This window comes from Cricetulus griseus, chromosome 5 (assembly GCF_003668045.3).
Source record: "Cricetulus griseus strain 17A/GY chromosome 5, alternate assembly CriGri-PICRH-1.0, whole genome shotgun sequence".
Taxonomy (NCBI): Eukaryota; Metazoa; Chordata; class Mammalia; order Rodentia; family Cricetidae; genus Cricetulus; species Cricetulus griseus.
Genome location: NC_048598.1, coordinates 127,562,945 through 127,581,324, shown reverse-complemented (window position 1 = coordinate 127,581,324; position 18,380 = coordinate 127,562,945). Strand labels below are relative to the sequence as shown.

At 39.9% G+C, this 18,380-nt stretch overlaps 1 protein-coding gene across 14 annotated transcripts in view; it reads left to right on the top strand.

Moving 5' to 3' along the window:
• Syne2 (spectrin repeat containing nuclear envelope protein 2) overlaps positions 1 to 18,380 on the top strand; it is a 289,785-nt gene that overhangs the window by 81,635 nt on the left and 189,770 nt on the right. For all 14 annotated transcript variants that reach the window (XR_004770080.1, XR_004770079.1, XM_027418272.2 and 11 more), the window contains 11 exons: positions 386 to 498; positions 1,794 to 1,956; positions 4,297 to 4,375; positions 4,645 to 4,832; positions 5,605 to 5,769; positions 6,982 to 7,104; positions 9,169 to 9,336; positions 13,288 to 13,446; positions 13,754 to 13,927; positions 16,201 to 16,335; positions 17,940 to 18,098. Coding sequence is in view for 12 of the 14 variants with exons in the window: in XM_027418272.2 (XP_027274073.1) it covers positions 386 to 498; positions 1,794 to 1,956; positions 4,297 to 4,375; positions 4,645 to 4,832; positions 5,605 to 5,769; positions 6,982 to 7,104; positions 9,169 to 9,336; positions 13,288 to 13,446; positions 13,754 to 13,927; positions 16,201 to 16,335; positions 17,940 to 18,098 (1,626 nt within the window). In the remaining 2 variants the exon portion in view is untranslated. The remainder of the gene's footprint in view (positions 1 to 385; positions 499 to 1,793; positions 1,957 to 4,296; positions 4,376 to 4,644; positions 4,833 to 5,604; positions 5,770 to 6,981; positions 7,105 to 9,168; positions 9,337 to 13,287; positions 13,447 to 13,753; positions 13,928 to 16,200; positions 16,336 to 17,939; positions 18,099 to 18,380) is intronic.

Here is an 18,380-nt window from a genome sequence, read left to right as displayed (position 1 = left end):
TTGAGAACAAAAGATTTTTGCTAATGATTTTGTCAAAGACACTGCATACTGCTCCATGGGAAAATGTTCCCTCTTAAAACTTTTATGCTGAAATAATGGTTCATGAAAATCTTAGGTAAAATGGAAGACATGAGACCTGTCTTGGTGGCTCATGCCTAAGATCATGGCACTCTGGAGGCTGAGGCAGGAACATTACCACAAATTTGAGGCCAGTCTAGGATACACTGTGTGTTCCAGGCCAGCAGGCATATGTCAGTCAGTCAGTCAATCAATTAATCAATCAATCAGGCTTTTTGGAAAACAGTCATAACAGGCCCAGTGGACATTCCTTGCATTGGAGTATTTAGAGATAAATCTGATTTTCATGTTTCTAAATTTCTTTCAGAGTCTGATGGGCAGCTCTGACTATCATTCCAATATTCTCTTGACCTTTGAAAACCAAGATGAGAGCAGCCTGCCAGTTGTGCCGCCTGACAAACTGGAGGAAATGAAAAGACGGTCTGTAACAGTGCTGTTTCATAACCATCCTGTTCACATTGAGCAGCAACTTTGCTAGCGTACCACAAGCATAGACTTTGAGATAATGCATGACATATTTGCTTCTACGTCTTGATAACCACACCCTTATGGTTTTGAAATAGGAACATAACAGCTCACATCCTGTCTCATTGAGCAATAGACTTCTATGATGGGAGTTTTGTCTTTCTGAGCTCTCTCATTTTCACATTCGTAAATAGGGGTTCATGATAGGCACCCTGTCCATGTTTCACAAGGATAGCAGATCAAGGCAGGGGGTATATAAGTGCACTTTTATAGAGTAGAAGTAGGGGACGGGGAGATGGTTCATCAGTGAAGAACCCTGGCTATGCACCTGTGCCTGTCACTGCAGCTCTAAGGGATCTAAGGCCCTTTTCTGGCCTCTGTGCATGGGCAAATGCACTCAAACCCACACATTCATGAAGACACACATAGACATAAATAAATAAATCTTAGAAATATAAATTGTAAAATATTATCAGTATGGGGCTAGAGAGAGATGGCCCAGTGATTAATAGTACTTACTGCTCTTGCAAAGGACCCAAGTTCAGTTCCCAGTACCTATGTTGGGTGGCTCATAACCATCTATGTAATTCTAGCTCCAGGGGGCTCAATGCTCTCTTGTGGCATCTTTAGACACCCGTGCCCACTTATACACACACACACACACACACACACTCGGTCGGACACACCCCCCACATACACATAAGTAAATATTAACTTGAAATATTAAAAAATTACATTTTCAGTATAGAAGTCATTTAACTGAAGGTCATCCACACCGTCTTTTGTTTTCTCTTTACTCATAAGTAGCTTAGTGCAATAAGAAAACACTAGCCTTAATAATGAAACTAATTCATATGTAAACTTTAAAATTATAGCTGCATCAAATTATACATAAGTTTTTAAACTCTTAAAGGATTTCTCAATACAGGAATAAGTTCTTCAGAGAATGTCCTGCTGCATTTTTACCTTAGAAATTGTTGCTTTGTATCTTGCCACATTGTTTGCTTGATATTATTTTAAAGGAAGAAGAGAGGGATGGAAGGACACACACACACACACACACACACACACACACACACACACACACACACACACACACACACACACAGAGTGTGGTGGGGCACTCTTGAGGATATTTTTGAGTTCCATGCTTATTTTTTGAATAAAAAAAAAACTAAAGCACAATATTATTTAAAATACCAAAAAGATTTCTGATGCTTAGTCAATTCTACAACATTCTTGGTTTTCAGACTCAATACCATTTTGGGGAGAAAATTCATCCTTCTTCTGGAGTTTCAAGCCTCCAAGTACTCAGTCCTTGCTTTGCTAGATGAAGCAAAGGGGAAGTTGGCTGTTTGGAACGTCACTTACGAGACTGAAGAGTCAGTGGCAGTCCTGCTGGAAGACTGGCGTGTGAGTTGCTGCAGCCTGGACTTGGGCATTGGCTTCCTGGGTCTGGTTCTGGATTACCTCAGGAATTCTTCTGATCTGTTTTTGTTGGTAGGGCGTGTCAGCTTTTGTTTTCCTGGAGAAAAGCATCAGTGGTGGCCAAATAGCAGGTAGAGGAAAGAGTAAGAAACTAGGATTGCAGTGTTCAAGATGGAGTTAGGATGGTTAATACCTCAGGGAAGGCTTCACTGTGGTCTTATGCTTTCCCATGTTACAACTTTCTTCTTTAATTTACATATTTTTCATATTTTTTTTCTTCATCAACTTATTCTTTCAACAGTTAACTTTCCTTTGAAAATTTTGGCCTTAGCCTCCTGAGCTTTATTTTTAATTTTTGAAAATATATTTAAGTTACTTGGATTTGTTAGTAAGAGGGGGTGCATACCACAGATGCATGTGGAGTTCAGATGACAACATGTGGGAGTTAATTCTCTTCTTCCATCACATGAGTCCCAGGAATGGAAGTCAGTCCTTCAGGCGTGGTGGCAAGTGCCTTTATGCACTGTGGAGCCATCTTGCTGACTCCCTGTTCCAAGTTTGAATAGAAAATTCCCTAAATGCTTCCAAGAAAACAAAACAAAACAAAACAACAACAAAAACAACAAAAAACATGTTTCAAGTGTAGATGTGTCCCTGCAGAAATTAAAAAAGGTACCTTCTTCGATACTGGGTTTTAACTTTCCTTTTTTTTTTTTTTTCTTTGCTTATAAGTTTCTTCAGGGGGAAAATGTAAAAACATATTTACTGGTTGGAGAGATGGCTCAGAGTTTAAGAGCACTGACTGCTCTTCCAGAGGTCCTGAGTTCAATTCCCAGCAACTACATGGTGGCTCACAACCATCCATTAGATCTGGTGCCCTCTTCTGGTGTGCAGATATACATGGAAGCAGAATGTTGCATACATAATAAATAAATAAATAAATAAATAAATAAATAAATAAATAATCTCAAAAAACCCCAAAAAACAAACAAACAAACAAACAAAAAAAACATACCTAGTTACCATTTATCTTTGTTTGTTTGTTGGTTTGTTTTTTTGAGACGGGGTTTCCCTGTGTAGCCCTGGCTGTCCTGGAACTTTTTCTGTAGACAAAAGCTGGTCTCAAACTCAGAGCTCTGCCTGCCTCTGCCCTACCCCCAGTGCTGGGATTAAAGGCATGCACTGCCACCACCAATGGGGAAATCTTTTATCATTTAAATACAGTGTGCTCCCAAATTGGAGGAATCATTCTAAACTGGGCTAGGTTTTATTTATATGTAAAATATATAGACTAATACTACATATAGCATTTTATCTTCTCTGAAGTTTTAATTTTCTTTTTTATGGGCTTTTGTTTGCTCGTTTGTAATTTTAAGACAGGGTCCTATGTTGCAAGGTTGTTCTCAAACTCCCGATCCTCCTGCCTCTATCTTGTAAGTCCTAGATCACAGGAGTGTGCCACCGTGCCCAGCTTTGGATTTACATTTTGCTATTTCAGTAGTCATAGTAGTTTGCTGGTACAAAATAAGGGTGTAATCAGTGGCTCTCAACCTTCCTAATGCTGTGACTCTTTAATACAGTTCCTCATGTTGTGACCCACAACCATAAAATTATGTTTGTTGCTACTTCATAACTGTAATTTTGCTACTGTTAATGAATTGTAATATAAATATCTGTGTTTTCTGAAGGTTTTAGGCGACCCCCATGAAAAGATTTTTGACCCCGCCCCAAGGGGTTATGACCCATAAGTTCAGAACCAATGGTGTAATAGACAGCCAGTTTAGAGTCAGGTTTGAGTTGGCGCTGTTTTTTTTTTTTTTTTTTTTTTTTTTTTTTTTTTTTTTTTCCACAGCTGATTTAGGCAAGGGCAATTTCACTGATGTTCTTGTGCAGGTGGTGTTAGCCCTGACAGAGTAACCTATTATAGCTAATGAGGACTTGTTAATGTGACTAAAACCTGTGAAACAAAAGCAACTGATACAGTTACACAATTTTATTAAAAACAGGTGAATTAGCAGGTTTTTGGGTTCACTTTGATAGATGAACTTGCGTTTTCCCAGCAAGAGAAAGCAGAGTGAAGTCATATGACCATGTCAAGCTAACTGCAGAGAGGTAGCCTGTATCATTGTGCCCTCACATTTGCTAAGTCCTAGCCACCCTTCATGAACTGTTCCTTCCTGTTTTGCTATTGCAGTGTGTAGGTATTAAAATACTCAAGAAAATTGTGGCAATTCTGCCCTTTGCCAACATCATATACTAACATCTGGATTTCTTTGCACATTTCCAAAATTAAACCCTGTCAATATCTTTTCCTTTCCTTCACAGAAATTTATTGAAGAGAAAAAGTTCCTAGCTCAACTTGATAACTCTTTTCAAAAATGTGAAGAAACGTATAAGAATTTGGGTAAATATCCTAATTGCTTTTTAATGACATGGCTATCATTTCAAGATGGCATTTGTTTTACTTTAATGGTTTGGAAATTAACTTTTTCCATGTATGTTTTCCTGGGAAAATTCTTGCTTTTTGCTTTTTAATATATCCAGGGTTACACACTCATTTTCAGTTAATGCAAATAGTTTCCTTAATATTGTTTACAGATGAAAACTATTTTCTAAGATTGTTTTCTTCCCCCTTACCCCCCCTTGTTTTTTTTTTTTTTTTTGCCGGTGTAGGTAGAGAATGTGAGAGTGTTAAAGAGGAGTATGTGACATTGGAAAAGAATGTTCACCTGTGCAGACAACACATACATAACACTAAGGCCACGCTGCAAAGAGTGCTGACATGTTGGGCAACTTACAAGGAAGACCTCCCCCTTCTAAAGGCTTCTTTTGAGGCGACAAAGAAGGATCAAATTAAAGAGGTATTTGAAGTAAATTGCACTGTCCCACTTTTACTTTTTAATTTTCGGGGACTGGCTAAGTAGACCAGGCTGGCTTTGAACTTTGACATCCATCTGCCTCCACTTCTGAGTTCTGGATTAAATAAAGCATGCCTTACTATGCTCAGCCAGATTTACTTCTTACTTTCTGTTTGGAGGCCCATTTTTAATCCTGAGTGAGTGTCTACAAAGGAGTAAAAAAAAAAAATCTTCTAGAAAATTCAAGATCTTGGGAAGAACTTAGTTTTTTTCCTAATGTAATTGTCAGAGAGTGTTTTCTCCACATTGTATGTCTATACACACACACACACACACACACACACACACACACACATACACACACACACACACACGTTTACATAAATAATACAGCTCTCAGAAAAAAATATTTATTTATTTGAGATGAATAAATGAAACCAGTACCAAGGCAGGATGGCCTCTACGGAAGCCATTACCAAAGCGGTATGACCTCTATTGACCTACTGAGTTCAGGAACCTCTGCTGTTAGTTTATCAGGGACTTAATTGACCAGACACTTCTGAAGAGTCCGTGGTTGGGATCAGGACAGTGCCTGGCACTTGCTATGCAGCAATCAAGGCAAAGAGCTGGGTGGGATGTTCTCTAAGAGGAAAGTCTGTCTCTGCAAAGGCCTTCACACTCAGTCTTGCTGAGAGAGTCAGCCTAAGTAGAGATTTACTCTGGATATTAGTGATACAAACATACCATTAAATATCCTTCTTTTCCTTATATGTAGGTTCCATTTGAGACCCTTTCCCATTGGAATACAAAGTACACCTCTCTAAACGAGGTGGGAAGTTTCCTAGTTGAAGTCAGCAGTGGTGAAGTTGGAGCATCTGTTTCTAAAGAACTTAGAAGGTTGAATAAAAGATGGAGAAAGTTTATCCCAAAGACTCCACTCGTAAGTTCTTGTTTCTGGCAACAGCTTTCTGGAGATATAATCCTCATTCTTTACAATTTGGTCATATATGCATAGCTCGGCGGTGAAGATTCACAGTTGTGTGTCTGCCAATGCAGTCAGGCTTTTTTGGAGTATGTGGTGTACGTGCACACCTGTCCATACTCATGGGGATGTGCCTGTGTCTGTCTTAACTGCTGTCCACATTATTTTTGAGACAAGTTCTCTTACTTAACCCTGAGCGCACCAGTTGGATAGACCAGCTTGCCAGCAAGCCCCAGCAACCCTGCCTGTAACTCCTCAGCACTGGGATTTCAAATGCAAACCACTATACCTGGCTTTTCTATGGGTGCTGCGGATCTGAACTCAGGTCCCTGTGGTTGCCTGGCTTTAGTTTTAGAGCACTGTCATCATTTCATGAAAATGATCTGCACCAGTATCTATCAATCTTTCTTTAGCAACCTCCCAGCCCCAGATAACCACCAGTCACTTTTTTGTCTATAAATTTGCTATTTTGGAATTTTCAGATGAATAGAATCCTATGTGGTGACTCATGACTTGCTTAACACCCTTGGCACAATGCTTTTAAGGTTCATCTTGGCGTGCTATATAGCTTCCCTTCATTTCTTTTCACTGAGAGTAGAAGCCTAGTGTGTGGATGTGCCACACTGCATTTTATTATCCATCAGGCATTGGTGTTATAGCCACTGTAGTTATGAACATATGCACAAAGGCATCCTAATTTCTTTTGGGTACACATAATGTTGAAGAGAATTTTAATTTTTGAGCCTTTTCTAATATATGCCTCTCTGTCAGTTTCTTTACCAAAAACATAAGCATTGTTTTGCCTATCCAAGCACCTTAAGAACCCACACAAGATATTATTTATATTAATATTTATCATAAAACAGAATTATAATAAAATGTTTTAAATTATTCTTTTACTTGTTCATAACAATTTCTTACATATTTTTAGTAGACCATTTTTGTGTGTGTTTGTGACGAACTCTGCATCTTCCTGACTCCACCTCCCAAGTGCTAGGGTTACAGGTGTGCACCACCACACCTGGCCGTAAATACATCTTTCCCAACATCATTGATGACTGATGTGCCCCCAAACTATACTTAGCAATATTTTTCTACATACTATTTTTAATGCATATTGTCGAAAAAGTAGAAATGTGAGCATGGAACTTACAAAATTAATTTTTATAGGAGCTGAAGCAGCCACTCAGGAAAATTCAGGATCAGACCACTGGGAACGGTTCTGGAACGATTCTATCTGAGGCATCAGCTGTGCCAGCAGAACCTCATGAGAGTCATGATGGGGACATGAAGGTAAGGCTGGTATACTTTGCACATTTGCTCATGCACATAGGCATGATCTAGTCTGTTACTTTTCCTTGGACGGCTGGGACAATGGAATGTGTATGCATTGCTAGATAACAGTTGTGGCATGGTCACTGACTAAGGAAATGTTTTAGTGGGTCCACTCATGAAGTAACTTCATGCCTCTTAGCTCTCTCTGTGTTCTACATCAGTAAGAGCCGACAGGACTTTTGAATGGTGCCAATCAAGTCCATATTTCTTGGGAGGACTTCTGACTAGTGTTCAAAATGCTCTCTTGGGTGTGCCCCATGTTCCAGAACTGGCAATTGAGTTACACAAACAAACAACAAAAGACAAGACAGCCTAATGATGTCAATAAGTTTGGGATTCTGTGCTGGGCCATGCTCATAGTTCTCATCAGTCACATGACGCCTGAGGGCTGCAGGTTACACGAACTTGGCAACTTCTAATGTTGGCAAGCCACCAACCTCTTTCTGTATCACCAACTCTCTGTGGAATGACAGAAAGTATAACTGATATTCCTTTTTGTAGTGGATAATTTGGAAGATGTTAGATTTTTAAGTAAGACTATGAAATAGGAACAAAAATAAGTCACACATGTGTCACAGCAACAGGCATGGCTTCTGATATGTGTCACACCCCAAAACCAGCCATGTCACCTTACATAAGTGATCGAAGCTGCCTCTAGCCAGCTGGCAGGTGTGCTAATGTTTTCATTAATAAGAATGCCTAAAGGGTAAGTAGCAAAGGCTCTTGCAAGTACAGCTTTCACTTGTCTGGCATGCGCGAAGCTTGGGGTTCTTCTGTACCACTGCATTGAAAAAAAAAAAAAAAGAATATGTCATGAAAGAAAATCTGGAGGGATCTTAATTTATGTGATGATATAGTTTAAAATATAAATCTCGGAACCCTTAAAATGTTCAGATATATAGGTGTATGTGTGTGTGTTGAGACAGGTTCTCTCTAGCCCTGGCTAGTCTTAACTCACTATGTAGATCAGGCTAGTCTCAAACTCAGAGAGATTCTGAATTCTGCAATTAAAGGCAGGCACTACCATGTCTAGTAAAACCAACTTTGAAACTATTGGTTGTTGAAAGTTATACTATATCAGCCTATAGAATGATGAGAGTTGTGACCGTGGTGGTGGCGGTGCATGCCTTTAATCCCAGTACTCAGGAGGCAGAGGCAGGTGGATCTCTGTGAGTTCAAGGCCAGCCTGGTCTACAAAGAGAAACCCTGTCTTGGAGAAAAAAAAAAAAAACTGTTCTTGGTGAAAACAGACTCATTTTTGGATTTTTATCTAAGCTTCATATATATATATATAATATATCAACGTCTTGCTGTGTAGCCCAGGCTGGTCTCAAACTCCTGGAAATCCTTCTGCTTTAGCCTCCTGAGTGCAAGGGTTACCGACATGCACCACCATACCCGGCTCACTCTTTCTTACTTTATTTGAGACATGGCATTCCAACATAACACAGGTTATCCTAGAATTTACAATCCTCCTGCTTCAGACCCCCAAATGTTAGGATTATAGATGTGTGATGTCTGCCTCTGAATGCCCTTCTGAATATATCTTATTATTGTTAGTAATAGCTAAATTTAATTGTACATGAGTTGAATTGTATGTGAGTTTGTGCCAAGTTCATTCAGATTAATTCTCTAAGCTTCAGTTTTACTTATAAAATGAGTTAATACCGTCTAGCTGACAGAAATGACCAACCGTTTTATTTGTAAAATGATGCAGGCTTCCATATTGTTACTGTCAAACTAGGTCTTGCATCACAAACACACAATTGTGTGCAGGCCAAATACACTGCAGTAGCTTTAACATAAAACCTATATATGTCTAGTAGGTTCTGGGTCTGTGCAAGGGTGTTTGCTTTATGATGCTCATGCAGTGGCGGAATATCTAATACTGTGTTTGTCTGTCTTTGTCATTAAGCACGCACAGTGCATATTGGTATTGAATTCATATTCTTCAGGTGATAAGATTTTAAATGTTTTCGTATTGCAGTGCTATCTTCCTAATGATAGTTTTGAATATTGTAGGCTGTGGAAAAACAGGAAGATGAAGAATCAATGGGACAATCAAAGGTGAATGAAGAGGTTGAAAAACTCCTCAAAGAGCTGAGACTCTGGGAGTTGGAAACCAAGTCCATCTTGGGTCTCCTCCGACATGGAGATGACGTGGATGGCTCCTTGGTGGACACCTTGCAGGTATGAATGTGGACATGTTTAAGAGGGTATGTTTGTGATTGGAAACTTATGTGGGCTTGTGTTTTAGGATAAAAAGTGTTAAAAGGAAGACACTGTGTTTAATGAGCCTGTGTTTAGTTTTCTTTATTGGGAAGTGTTAAAACAATATAGACTCTCCAATCACTGATTTCCTCTTCAGTTAGCATGCTTGGAGTGTACGGGTTTTGTTTTCTGTTTTTTTTTTTTTTTTTTTTTTCCGGGGGGGGGGGGGATGTACAGTTTTTTCTTTTCTTTTTTTTTTAAGATTTATTTTATTTATTATGTATACAGTGTTTTGCCTGCATGTATCCCTGCAGACCAGAGGAGGGCACCAGATCTCATTACAGATGGTTGTGAGTCACCATGTAGTTGCTGGGAATTTAACTCAGGACCTCTGAAAGAGCAGTTAGTGCTCTTAACCGCTGAGCCATCTCTCCAGCCCGGGGTGTATGGTTTTAACTCATTTTCCTGCTATAACATGGGGACTGGAATATTCTGGTGTATGAGTGCACTGTCTTTGATGGCTCAGTATAATGGGACCCTATGAATTATGTAGTAATCTATGCCTTGAAAATTCTCCCTTCAAACCCACCATATCACTGCCTCACTGATGGAGAGGTGACTGGCATGTTTGAACTCCATTCTGTACTCAACATCAAACAGTTGACGCAAGTGAGAAGCAATGAGGTCCAAGTGTATTTCAGTTTTAGGATAACTGGGAATTTTTACCGAGTTCCAGCACAGCTTTAACATCAGTGGAACACGTTGTAAGCTGTGCCCAGATGGGAAATTTGTGGAATAAAGGAGCACTTGTGTATTTTTCTATACCTTCCTTCCTGGAAAGGTCTGTAGTTCAGCATGCAATATTTTCATTGTTTCTTGACAATGGTAACTCTAATAGTTTAAAAAGTATTCTTGCCAAATAGCATTAAAAGAACTTACTTTATCTGCTATATTTTTCTAGTTTTACTTTTAAAAATTTAGATAATCTGCAATTTGTTTTTGTGAAAGAAATGAAATAGGTGGCCACTATTAAACAGATTTTTTAAAAGCATAACTTTAAGGTTTTTTTTTTTTTAAATTACATTTGTTTACTTGTTTTGTGGGGACATGCCACATTGTACACGCAGAGGTCAGAGGATAGCTGCAGGAGTCTTAAACCATGTGGGTGCGAGGGACTAAACTCAGATTCTTAGACATGGTAGCAAGAACCCTTACCTGCCGAGTCATCTTGCTGGCCCTAAAGTATGATTTTTCTCTTTTCCATTTCAAATTTTTATAGCTATTTAAAAAAACAACAGCAATGATCCTTGTTATACACAGTAAGAACATAATCATGCCGTAATCACTCCAGTTATTACAGAGATAAGTAATCTCTGTTGGACCACAATAATAGTTCATACATATTTTATTTTTTATTGACTTCTTTTTTTTTTTTTTTTTTTGAGATATGGTTTCTCTGTGTAACAGTCCTGGATGTCCTGGAACTTGTTTTGTAGACCAGGCTGGCCTCGAACTCATTGAGGTTCACCTGCTTCTGCCTCCCAAGTGCTGGGACTAAAGGCGTGCACCACTACTGTCCGTCTATGATTAACTTCTTTATAGATGTATTTCTAGGAGTTGGAACAGGAACTCATGTAGCCCAGGCTGGCCTTAAATGCTTGGACTCCTGATCCTCCTGACCACACCTCCTGGGTGCTAGGGTCACAGGTGTACTCCACCAAGCCTGGCCAGAGATGTTTTTAAAGAGTAGGAAGGCCTCTAGAGAATATGGGTGGGTGATCTGTTCCCATTTTAATAACAGACTTGTGCTTTCAGAGTTTATACTTTTATATCTACAGAAAAATATCTGTAAGGAGGGGCAAATATCTTGCTTTTGTGTCTTGGCCCTGCACAGTACTCAGTTTCTGGCACAGACACATAAATACTTTAAAAGTCCAGTGTTCCAATGGGTGATTAAATGACAGCCAGTAGGCAGACTGGAGAAAATGGCTTTTCCTTCTCAAACTACCTTTCTCTAGTATATGGGATGTTTTGTTACATTTTATAATATTAAAAAGGAAAAAGTCAAAAGTAAAGGGGAATGTTCTAATTTCATAAAAATAAAATCACCACCAGTCTACTACATTGAAAGCCAGTAAAGTGGCCTGAATGCACTTGATGCCCCAGAATGATGTCTGTTTTACCACACCCAGCCTGCTCTTGAGGTACAATTACCTTTTTTGTGCTAACTTGAAAGCTAGAACATCATTATTTACATATAAGATTGAGTTATCTTTCGTACACTTATTTTTCTTTGGAATGTAACTTTTCCTCGTTTTGGGAGTGTGTGTGTGTGCACGTATATGTGTGTTGTGTTGTATGGGAGTGTGTTTGGTGTGTATGTGTGTATCTCGGTGTGTGGTGTGTGTGTGTGTGTGTGTGTGTGTGTGTGTGTGTGTGTGTGTTTTACTGGGGATTGAATCCAGAGCCTCAAACAGGCTAGGTAGGTAGCTACAATTGAGCAGTATTCCCATCCCTTTTTGCATTTTTTTTACATTAAGAAAGGATCTTACTAAGTTTCATGGACTGGCCTTGAAGTCATCCTGTAACCCATGCAGGCCTTGACTTGGTGACCTTCTGCCTCAGCTTTCTGATTGGCTGGGATGACAGTCACCAGACCAGGCATCTTGAGATTTTCTTAATGAATTACACAAGCTCTTTGAACTCTGATCCATTTCCCTTCCTGTGGCAAATATTCTTAGTAACTCATTGACCTGCTAGTCAATTAGCTTGTTTTGCAGAGAAAGCATAAGCATTCCTATTGTCATGTCTTTCTTTACTTACATTCCTAGAAGGCGAAAAAAAAGAAAAGAAGAGACTACATCCAGGCAGTGGCTTGATATTTCTTGGAGAATTCAATCTTCATAGAGGCTTTATATTTTACATATCACTTTCTGATCCACCTGGAATTTACTTTTGTATGCTGCATAAAACGTAGTTTTTAAAAATTTATTTTTAGTAGTCATTTTCTCTAATAAATTGTCTTTCCTTCAAGTTTGACTAAGAACAACTGTATTTTTGAAAGTAGTTATTTTTCCAGTTCAATTTCTTTTTGTTGGCATTGTATTAGTCCTAGTTTTTATTTTATTGAAATGTTTATCCAGAGTGTTCTATAAAAGGTCTTGTCAGAATCTGATTATATTAATATGCTATTTCAAATGTTTTACTTATTTCAAATTTTAAAGATTATTTTTCTTAAAGATTTATTCATTTTTCAAAAAAAATTTTTTTTGAGACAGGGTTTTTCTGTGTAGCCCTGCCTCTCTTAGAATTTACTATGTAAATCAGGCTGATCTCAAACTCACAGAGATCTGCCTGCTTCTGTCTCTCAAATGCTGGGGTTAAATGTGTGTACCACTACACCTGGCAAGATTTGTGTGTGTGTGTGTGTGTGTGTGTGTGTGTGTGTGTGTGTGTGTGTGTGTGTGTGTTTGATCACACACCTGTGATGAAAGATGAGGGTGTCATCTTCTGAAGCTGGAGTTACAGGCAGTTATTAGCCTGTAATGTGGGCGGGCCGTTTCTCCTTCCCTTACTTATTTTATATTTTGAGACAATGTCACTTGAATTCCAGGTTGGCCTCAAACTTGCTGTGAGCCAAGGATGACCATGAACTTGGGATCGCCCTGTCTTTACCGCCCTAGTGCTGGTATTACAGCTGTACACCCGATTTTCCGAGTGTTGATGAAACTCAGCTTCATGCTTGGGTAGCAAGCATTATCCTTACTGAGCCTCATCCCAGCCCTCAATGTGTTGCTTTTAAAAAGAACTGTTATTTTAAAGTTCGCCTTATTCTGGATTAACAGTTACCATTTTCTTATTTCCAGATGTAAGGTTAGCATGTGGCTTAGAAGCCAAATATTTACTGTGATGTCTGATTTGTTTTTGTAGCATCTTATTGCTAAAGGCTCTATGTATGAGGAACTTCTGGCCAGAACTGAAGATACTCTACACATGGATGTTGAAAGTGTTTCGAACCTGGAGTCCTTCCAAAATGTCCTCAGAGCTGGGCTTCAGGCAAAGATTCAAGATGCTAAGGAGGGAGTCCAGGTCTCCAGCTTAATGTTCTTTACTTTATGAATTTATTGCTTAGAACCAAGTGGTTGATGGGTGGGCCAAGAAGGTCTGGTCCAAATCCTGGAACTATTTTCTAAAATATTAATTTTACATTATATTTTTTTCTTTATAATTTAGAGCATGTTGAAAATAGAAATGTTTTCAATTATATATTTCTATGCCTAATTGTAAAATATGTATTGCTACTAGAATAAAAGGCATTGGAAACTTAGGGATTTAGGAACAAGATGGTCCAGTTCTTTACTTGAGAAGTTTTTTTTGTTTTTAATTGCCTTCACAGATCACGATGGTAGAATTGTCTGCCGTGTGGAAGAACTTAAGTGGTGAATCACCGGAACAAGACGTGAGGCTGCAGCTGGAAGAGGCAAAGAAGAACCTTGAGTCCTACATCATGAGAGCCCAGCAGTTACTTGGTCAGAGAGCACACCCTGGTGGACTCATTTCAAAGTACAAGGTGGGAAGTTTGTTACATGGTGAACAGTTATCATCAGCCACCCATCGAGCCTGACATTTGGATGTTTCCTTTGCACAATTACATACAGAGTTAGTGTAACTTGCAAAGTGTTCCCAGTACCAGACATTGTTCCCCCAATAATAATCAAATAAATGTTTAACTAACAGCACAAACAGCACAGCTGATTTTAAGATTGAGAAGAATTTGATTTCTCTGGCTTTTTTTTTTTTTACTTGAAAATGAGCATATCAATTCAGTACAGCCCAGGTACCACATTTGCTGAGGTTTTATGGGAAAAAAGGTCCATAGAGGTACTTTGCTAATGTAAAAAAAATACTATTCTTAAAATCCTTTGAGAAGTTTTTCATAAACACATACTTATCTCTGACTTAAAGACCCAATAGAGTTGTTTTGTGTAGAGAGTTTGCAGCATTTTGGTTGTTGTGGATTTTTTTCACTGTTTATTTTACTTGATACTAGGGATGTGTGTGTGTGTAACTATATTATACATAATAGTAGGTTTCATTGTGACAGTTTCACACATGCAATTATTTTTCTCTACCCTTTCTCCCTCCCTTTGATCTTTTCCTCTTCTCAACTAGTCCTCCTCTATGTGTGTGTGTGTGTGTGTTGTGAGCCTGGACAACTTGCCAGTGGTGTATTCCTGGAATCTCAGAACTCAGGAAGCAGAGGCAGACAGGAAGCGGAGGCAGAAGCATCAGGAGTTTCCAGGCATCTTTCACTCCATAGCAGCTTGAGGCTAGCCTTTGCTACTTGAGATTCTACTTCAGAAAAAGCAGGAAGTCAATCAGTCAGTCATTTGCTAAAGTGGATGTCGGGAGTGTCTATATGTGGGCTTACAAAGAAGAAATTGGCTGGAGAGGTGGCTCCACAGTTAAGCACCCCAGTTTTTTGCAGAGGACCTGGGGTTGGTCCCCAGGAATCACATTGGACATCTCACAAACTGCTTGTAATTCCAGTCTCAGGGGAACTGATGCCCTCTTCTGTCTTTCAGAGGCACTTGCATGCATATGGTCACATGAGGCAAACAAATACACCTTTGCCTAAAGAAAAAATTAATGAAAAAAGAAAAAAGTTGAGGTTTCCAGGTGAGGGAAGAGCTTTTGTCCCATTTCCTTCTCCCTTTCCATTTTCCTCTTGGAATTTGAGACCACAGTTCCTCTGTTTTGGACTAGGCCATTTAGTGAAGATATATTTTCATCATATACATAAGACCTTGCCCACCTGGGTCTACCCTGACACCCTTGTACTCTGCTGATGTGAGATAGTAGAAACTCACACCAACATAACTGTGTTTTTTAGCTCACAAATAGAGCAGTTATCAAAGAACCCGAAGAGAGAAGGGCCCTGGGGTTCTGCCTTGTATTCTGTCTACAGTAAGTGCTTAATAAATGTGTGCTGTGTGAATGAACGAGTCTCTACCCTGTGTGATGATCTTCTCTAGAACCCATTTTTCCTTCTCCTGTGGATTTTCAGCCCTTCTCACAAACTTCCCAACGTATTTTTGGTTCCTTCTTTCACTGGTTACCTAAGTCAGGTTTCTGCGCTCAAAGAGCGTGGCCAGGGGAGGAGCAGATGCAGGTCTAGCAAGTCTGTTTCCAACTCTTTACTGCAGCTCTTTCCCTGGCATGTCTGTCTGTGGACTGGCCTTGGGCAAGAATTTGAGTGGATGGTGAGGTAATGGTGCCTCCTGGCTACCTAACATTGCTCATACACACTCTTAAATAAAATTTGCCACATAAATCCTACTTTGACTTTTTGCCTGATTGTATGCTAATTTTTAGCATTTTGAATGTCAAGTAGGGAAAGACCTTTCAATTTTGTAATCTTTTTGAAAGAACTCAAGATACGGAAATAGGTCATCAGCCTCAACTTACCAAAAACAAAAAAATGCCTCTTGTAAAATTTCAGATTGTCACCATCTACCCCCCTTCTGGTTCTCTCTGCAAAAGACAGACCAAATTAGCTCAAATAATATGGCAATGGGGGGGGGGGAGCGCTGGAGAGATGGCTCAGAGGTTAAGAGCACTGACTTCTCTTCCAAAGGGCCTGAGTTCAATTTCCAGCAACCACATGGTGGCTCACAGCCATCTATAATGAGATCTGGTGCCCTCTTCTGGCCTGCAGACACACATGCAGGTAGAATATTGTATGCATAATAAATAAATAAATTAATTAATATGAGAAAAGAAAAAAATAGCAACGTGATCATGGGCAATGTCATCAGGTTTCCGTTTTTTTTTTTTTTCCAGGAAGCACTGGAGATTTTTAATACCAACAGTCTGGCCAAGTATCTACAAGCTGTTGAAGAACTGAAGCATCATGCCCCGAGTGATGAGAAGCTGCGCCTGGAAGAGCAGTATCGCGATGCATGTGCCAAGTGGGAGGTGAGAGCAGCGTGGGCCTCTGACTTGTGGCTCTGATGCTGGCCCTGTTCGTCATCAGAGCCAATCCAGGCTTCCTCTGTGGCATTCATGATACAGTTAGGGGTTCCGGTTCCTAGGCTCCGCCTTAACAGGCGTCTGCCTCAGGCAAGGATAATGCTTTCTAGACCTGAGGGCAATTGGAGAAAGAAAAGGAGAGCCTGCATTCTCTCTTTCTCTGCCTCTCTACAACGTCTCAACAGCAACGCATCTTCTCCAGCCTCGGAGACTCTGGCTCTCTTTCCACTGAGCTCCACCAAAGCCTCAAGCCTGGGGTGGAGCAGCTTCCGCCCCACTGCTTTTCTCTAGATTGCCTTTCTCGTCTCAGTTTGACGAGTCTGAACCTCCATGCTGGGAGCCATTTAATATCCCCGGAATGAAAAGTTGAGCCTGTTTCTAATTTCCTGGCTGGATCCTGACTGAGATAACAGTAAAGCATGTGCCCATGCATAGGTTTCCGTAGTGACTCAGGGAGGCTTGCTGAAGGTGAAGCTGTGACCCTGGGCAGGTTACTAAACTTTTAGGAACCTCGCTGGTAACCTGAAAATAACACAATTTAATTGGCAGGATTATTGCAGAGATTTACATAAGTCATAGAGGATATAGTCAATAAATGTATGAATATATGTATGTGTCAGTATAGTCCGCTCTCCATATTTTGGGTTCTGTGTCCATGCATTTAGCCAAAAGTGGGTCAAAATGATTTGAATAGACTTGTGTCTATTCTGAAAGTGTGCAGCCTTTCCCACATTCATGCGCGATGTACTAAACAGTACACATAGCAGCTGTTTGCATAGCATCTACATTATATTAAACATTATATGTGATCTAGAGATGACTTGCAGTTAATAGGGGGTGTGAGGTAATATGCAAATTCCATGCCACATAAGGGACTTGAGCATCCTTGGATTTTAGTATCCCCATCGAAGAGTGGGTTCTGGATCAAGGGATCTCTATGTAACTGAATGAAAAACTATCAATGGTCTTCCTGAAAAATTATTTTGGGTTTGTTTTTTAGACAGGGTCTCATCTATAGACCAGGCAAGCCTGGAACTTGCAGAAATCCTTCTGCCTCTGCTTCACAAGTTTTTTAGATGGGCTTCTAGTTTAGAGCAGTTTTCACTTTGAGGAATCATGGCAGAGGTAGTTCAGAAAGGTCTAGTGTAGGATTCTCTGTCTTGGTGAGTGAGCCAGAAGGACGTGGCACAGGCACTGGAGTCTGTTTCCTCAGATCCAGTGCTTTTTGTCTGCTCCAGGACCCCATCCAGGACACACACATCTGTTATGTCTCTTTACCCTCAGATATGTCTTTTAACTATATTTCCCCTCAGTCTGTAGCATGTCTTTTATTTTCCTGACAGCATCTTTCACAGTTTAAAAGACATTTTTAGTTGTCAGGAAGAAAAAAATAGGTGTATGGATCTGGGGTGTTCTTCTCAAAAATAATAAGGGTGAATGAACACATAAGCTTTGCTTCCTTCCTTTTGTTTCTATGGCCATTTTTTTGTAACTAGAAAGAGAGTTGAGTCTGTTGTCTTCTCGGGATTAATATACTCCTTTGTTTGCAGCCTCTCCATCATGAAATTTCTTTATATATCCAACAACTAAAGATAGCCATGGAAGAAGGAAAGCTTAGAGACAATATTGCTAAACTTGAAAAGCAAATAAATAAAGAGAAGAAGCTTCTCCGCCGAGGGAAGACCAGGGGCCTCATCCAGGAACATGAGGTAAAGCCATCTCACACTCATCGATGTTTGCCATCGTGTTCACTGGGCAGCCACGGTGTAAGCTCATGGCCTAGGACTGACTGTGCTGTGGAGATTGTTTTAGCCTGCTCATTCCTGTGGACTCGATGTGTGCATGGTCTAGGCTCTAACCTGACTGTGTGCTTTTTACCCATCAGAAGTGAGGAATCTCAGCCACCGCTCTTGTTTTCATGTTTCGTTTGTGATGGCTGGGAACCCTTTGCCCTGAACACAGTCATAACTGTCCCAACCTCTGCTGTAGTA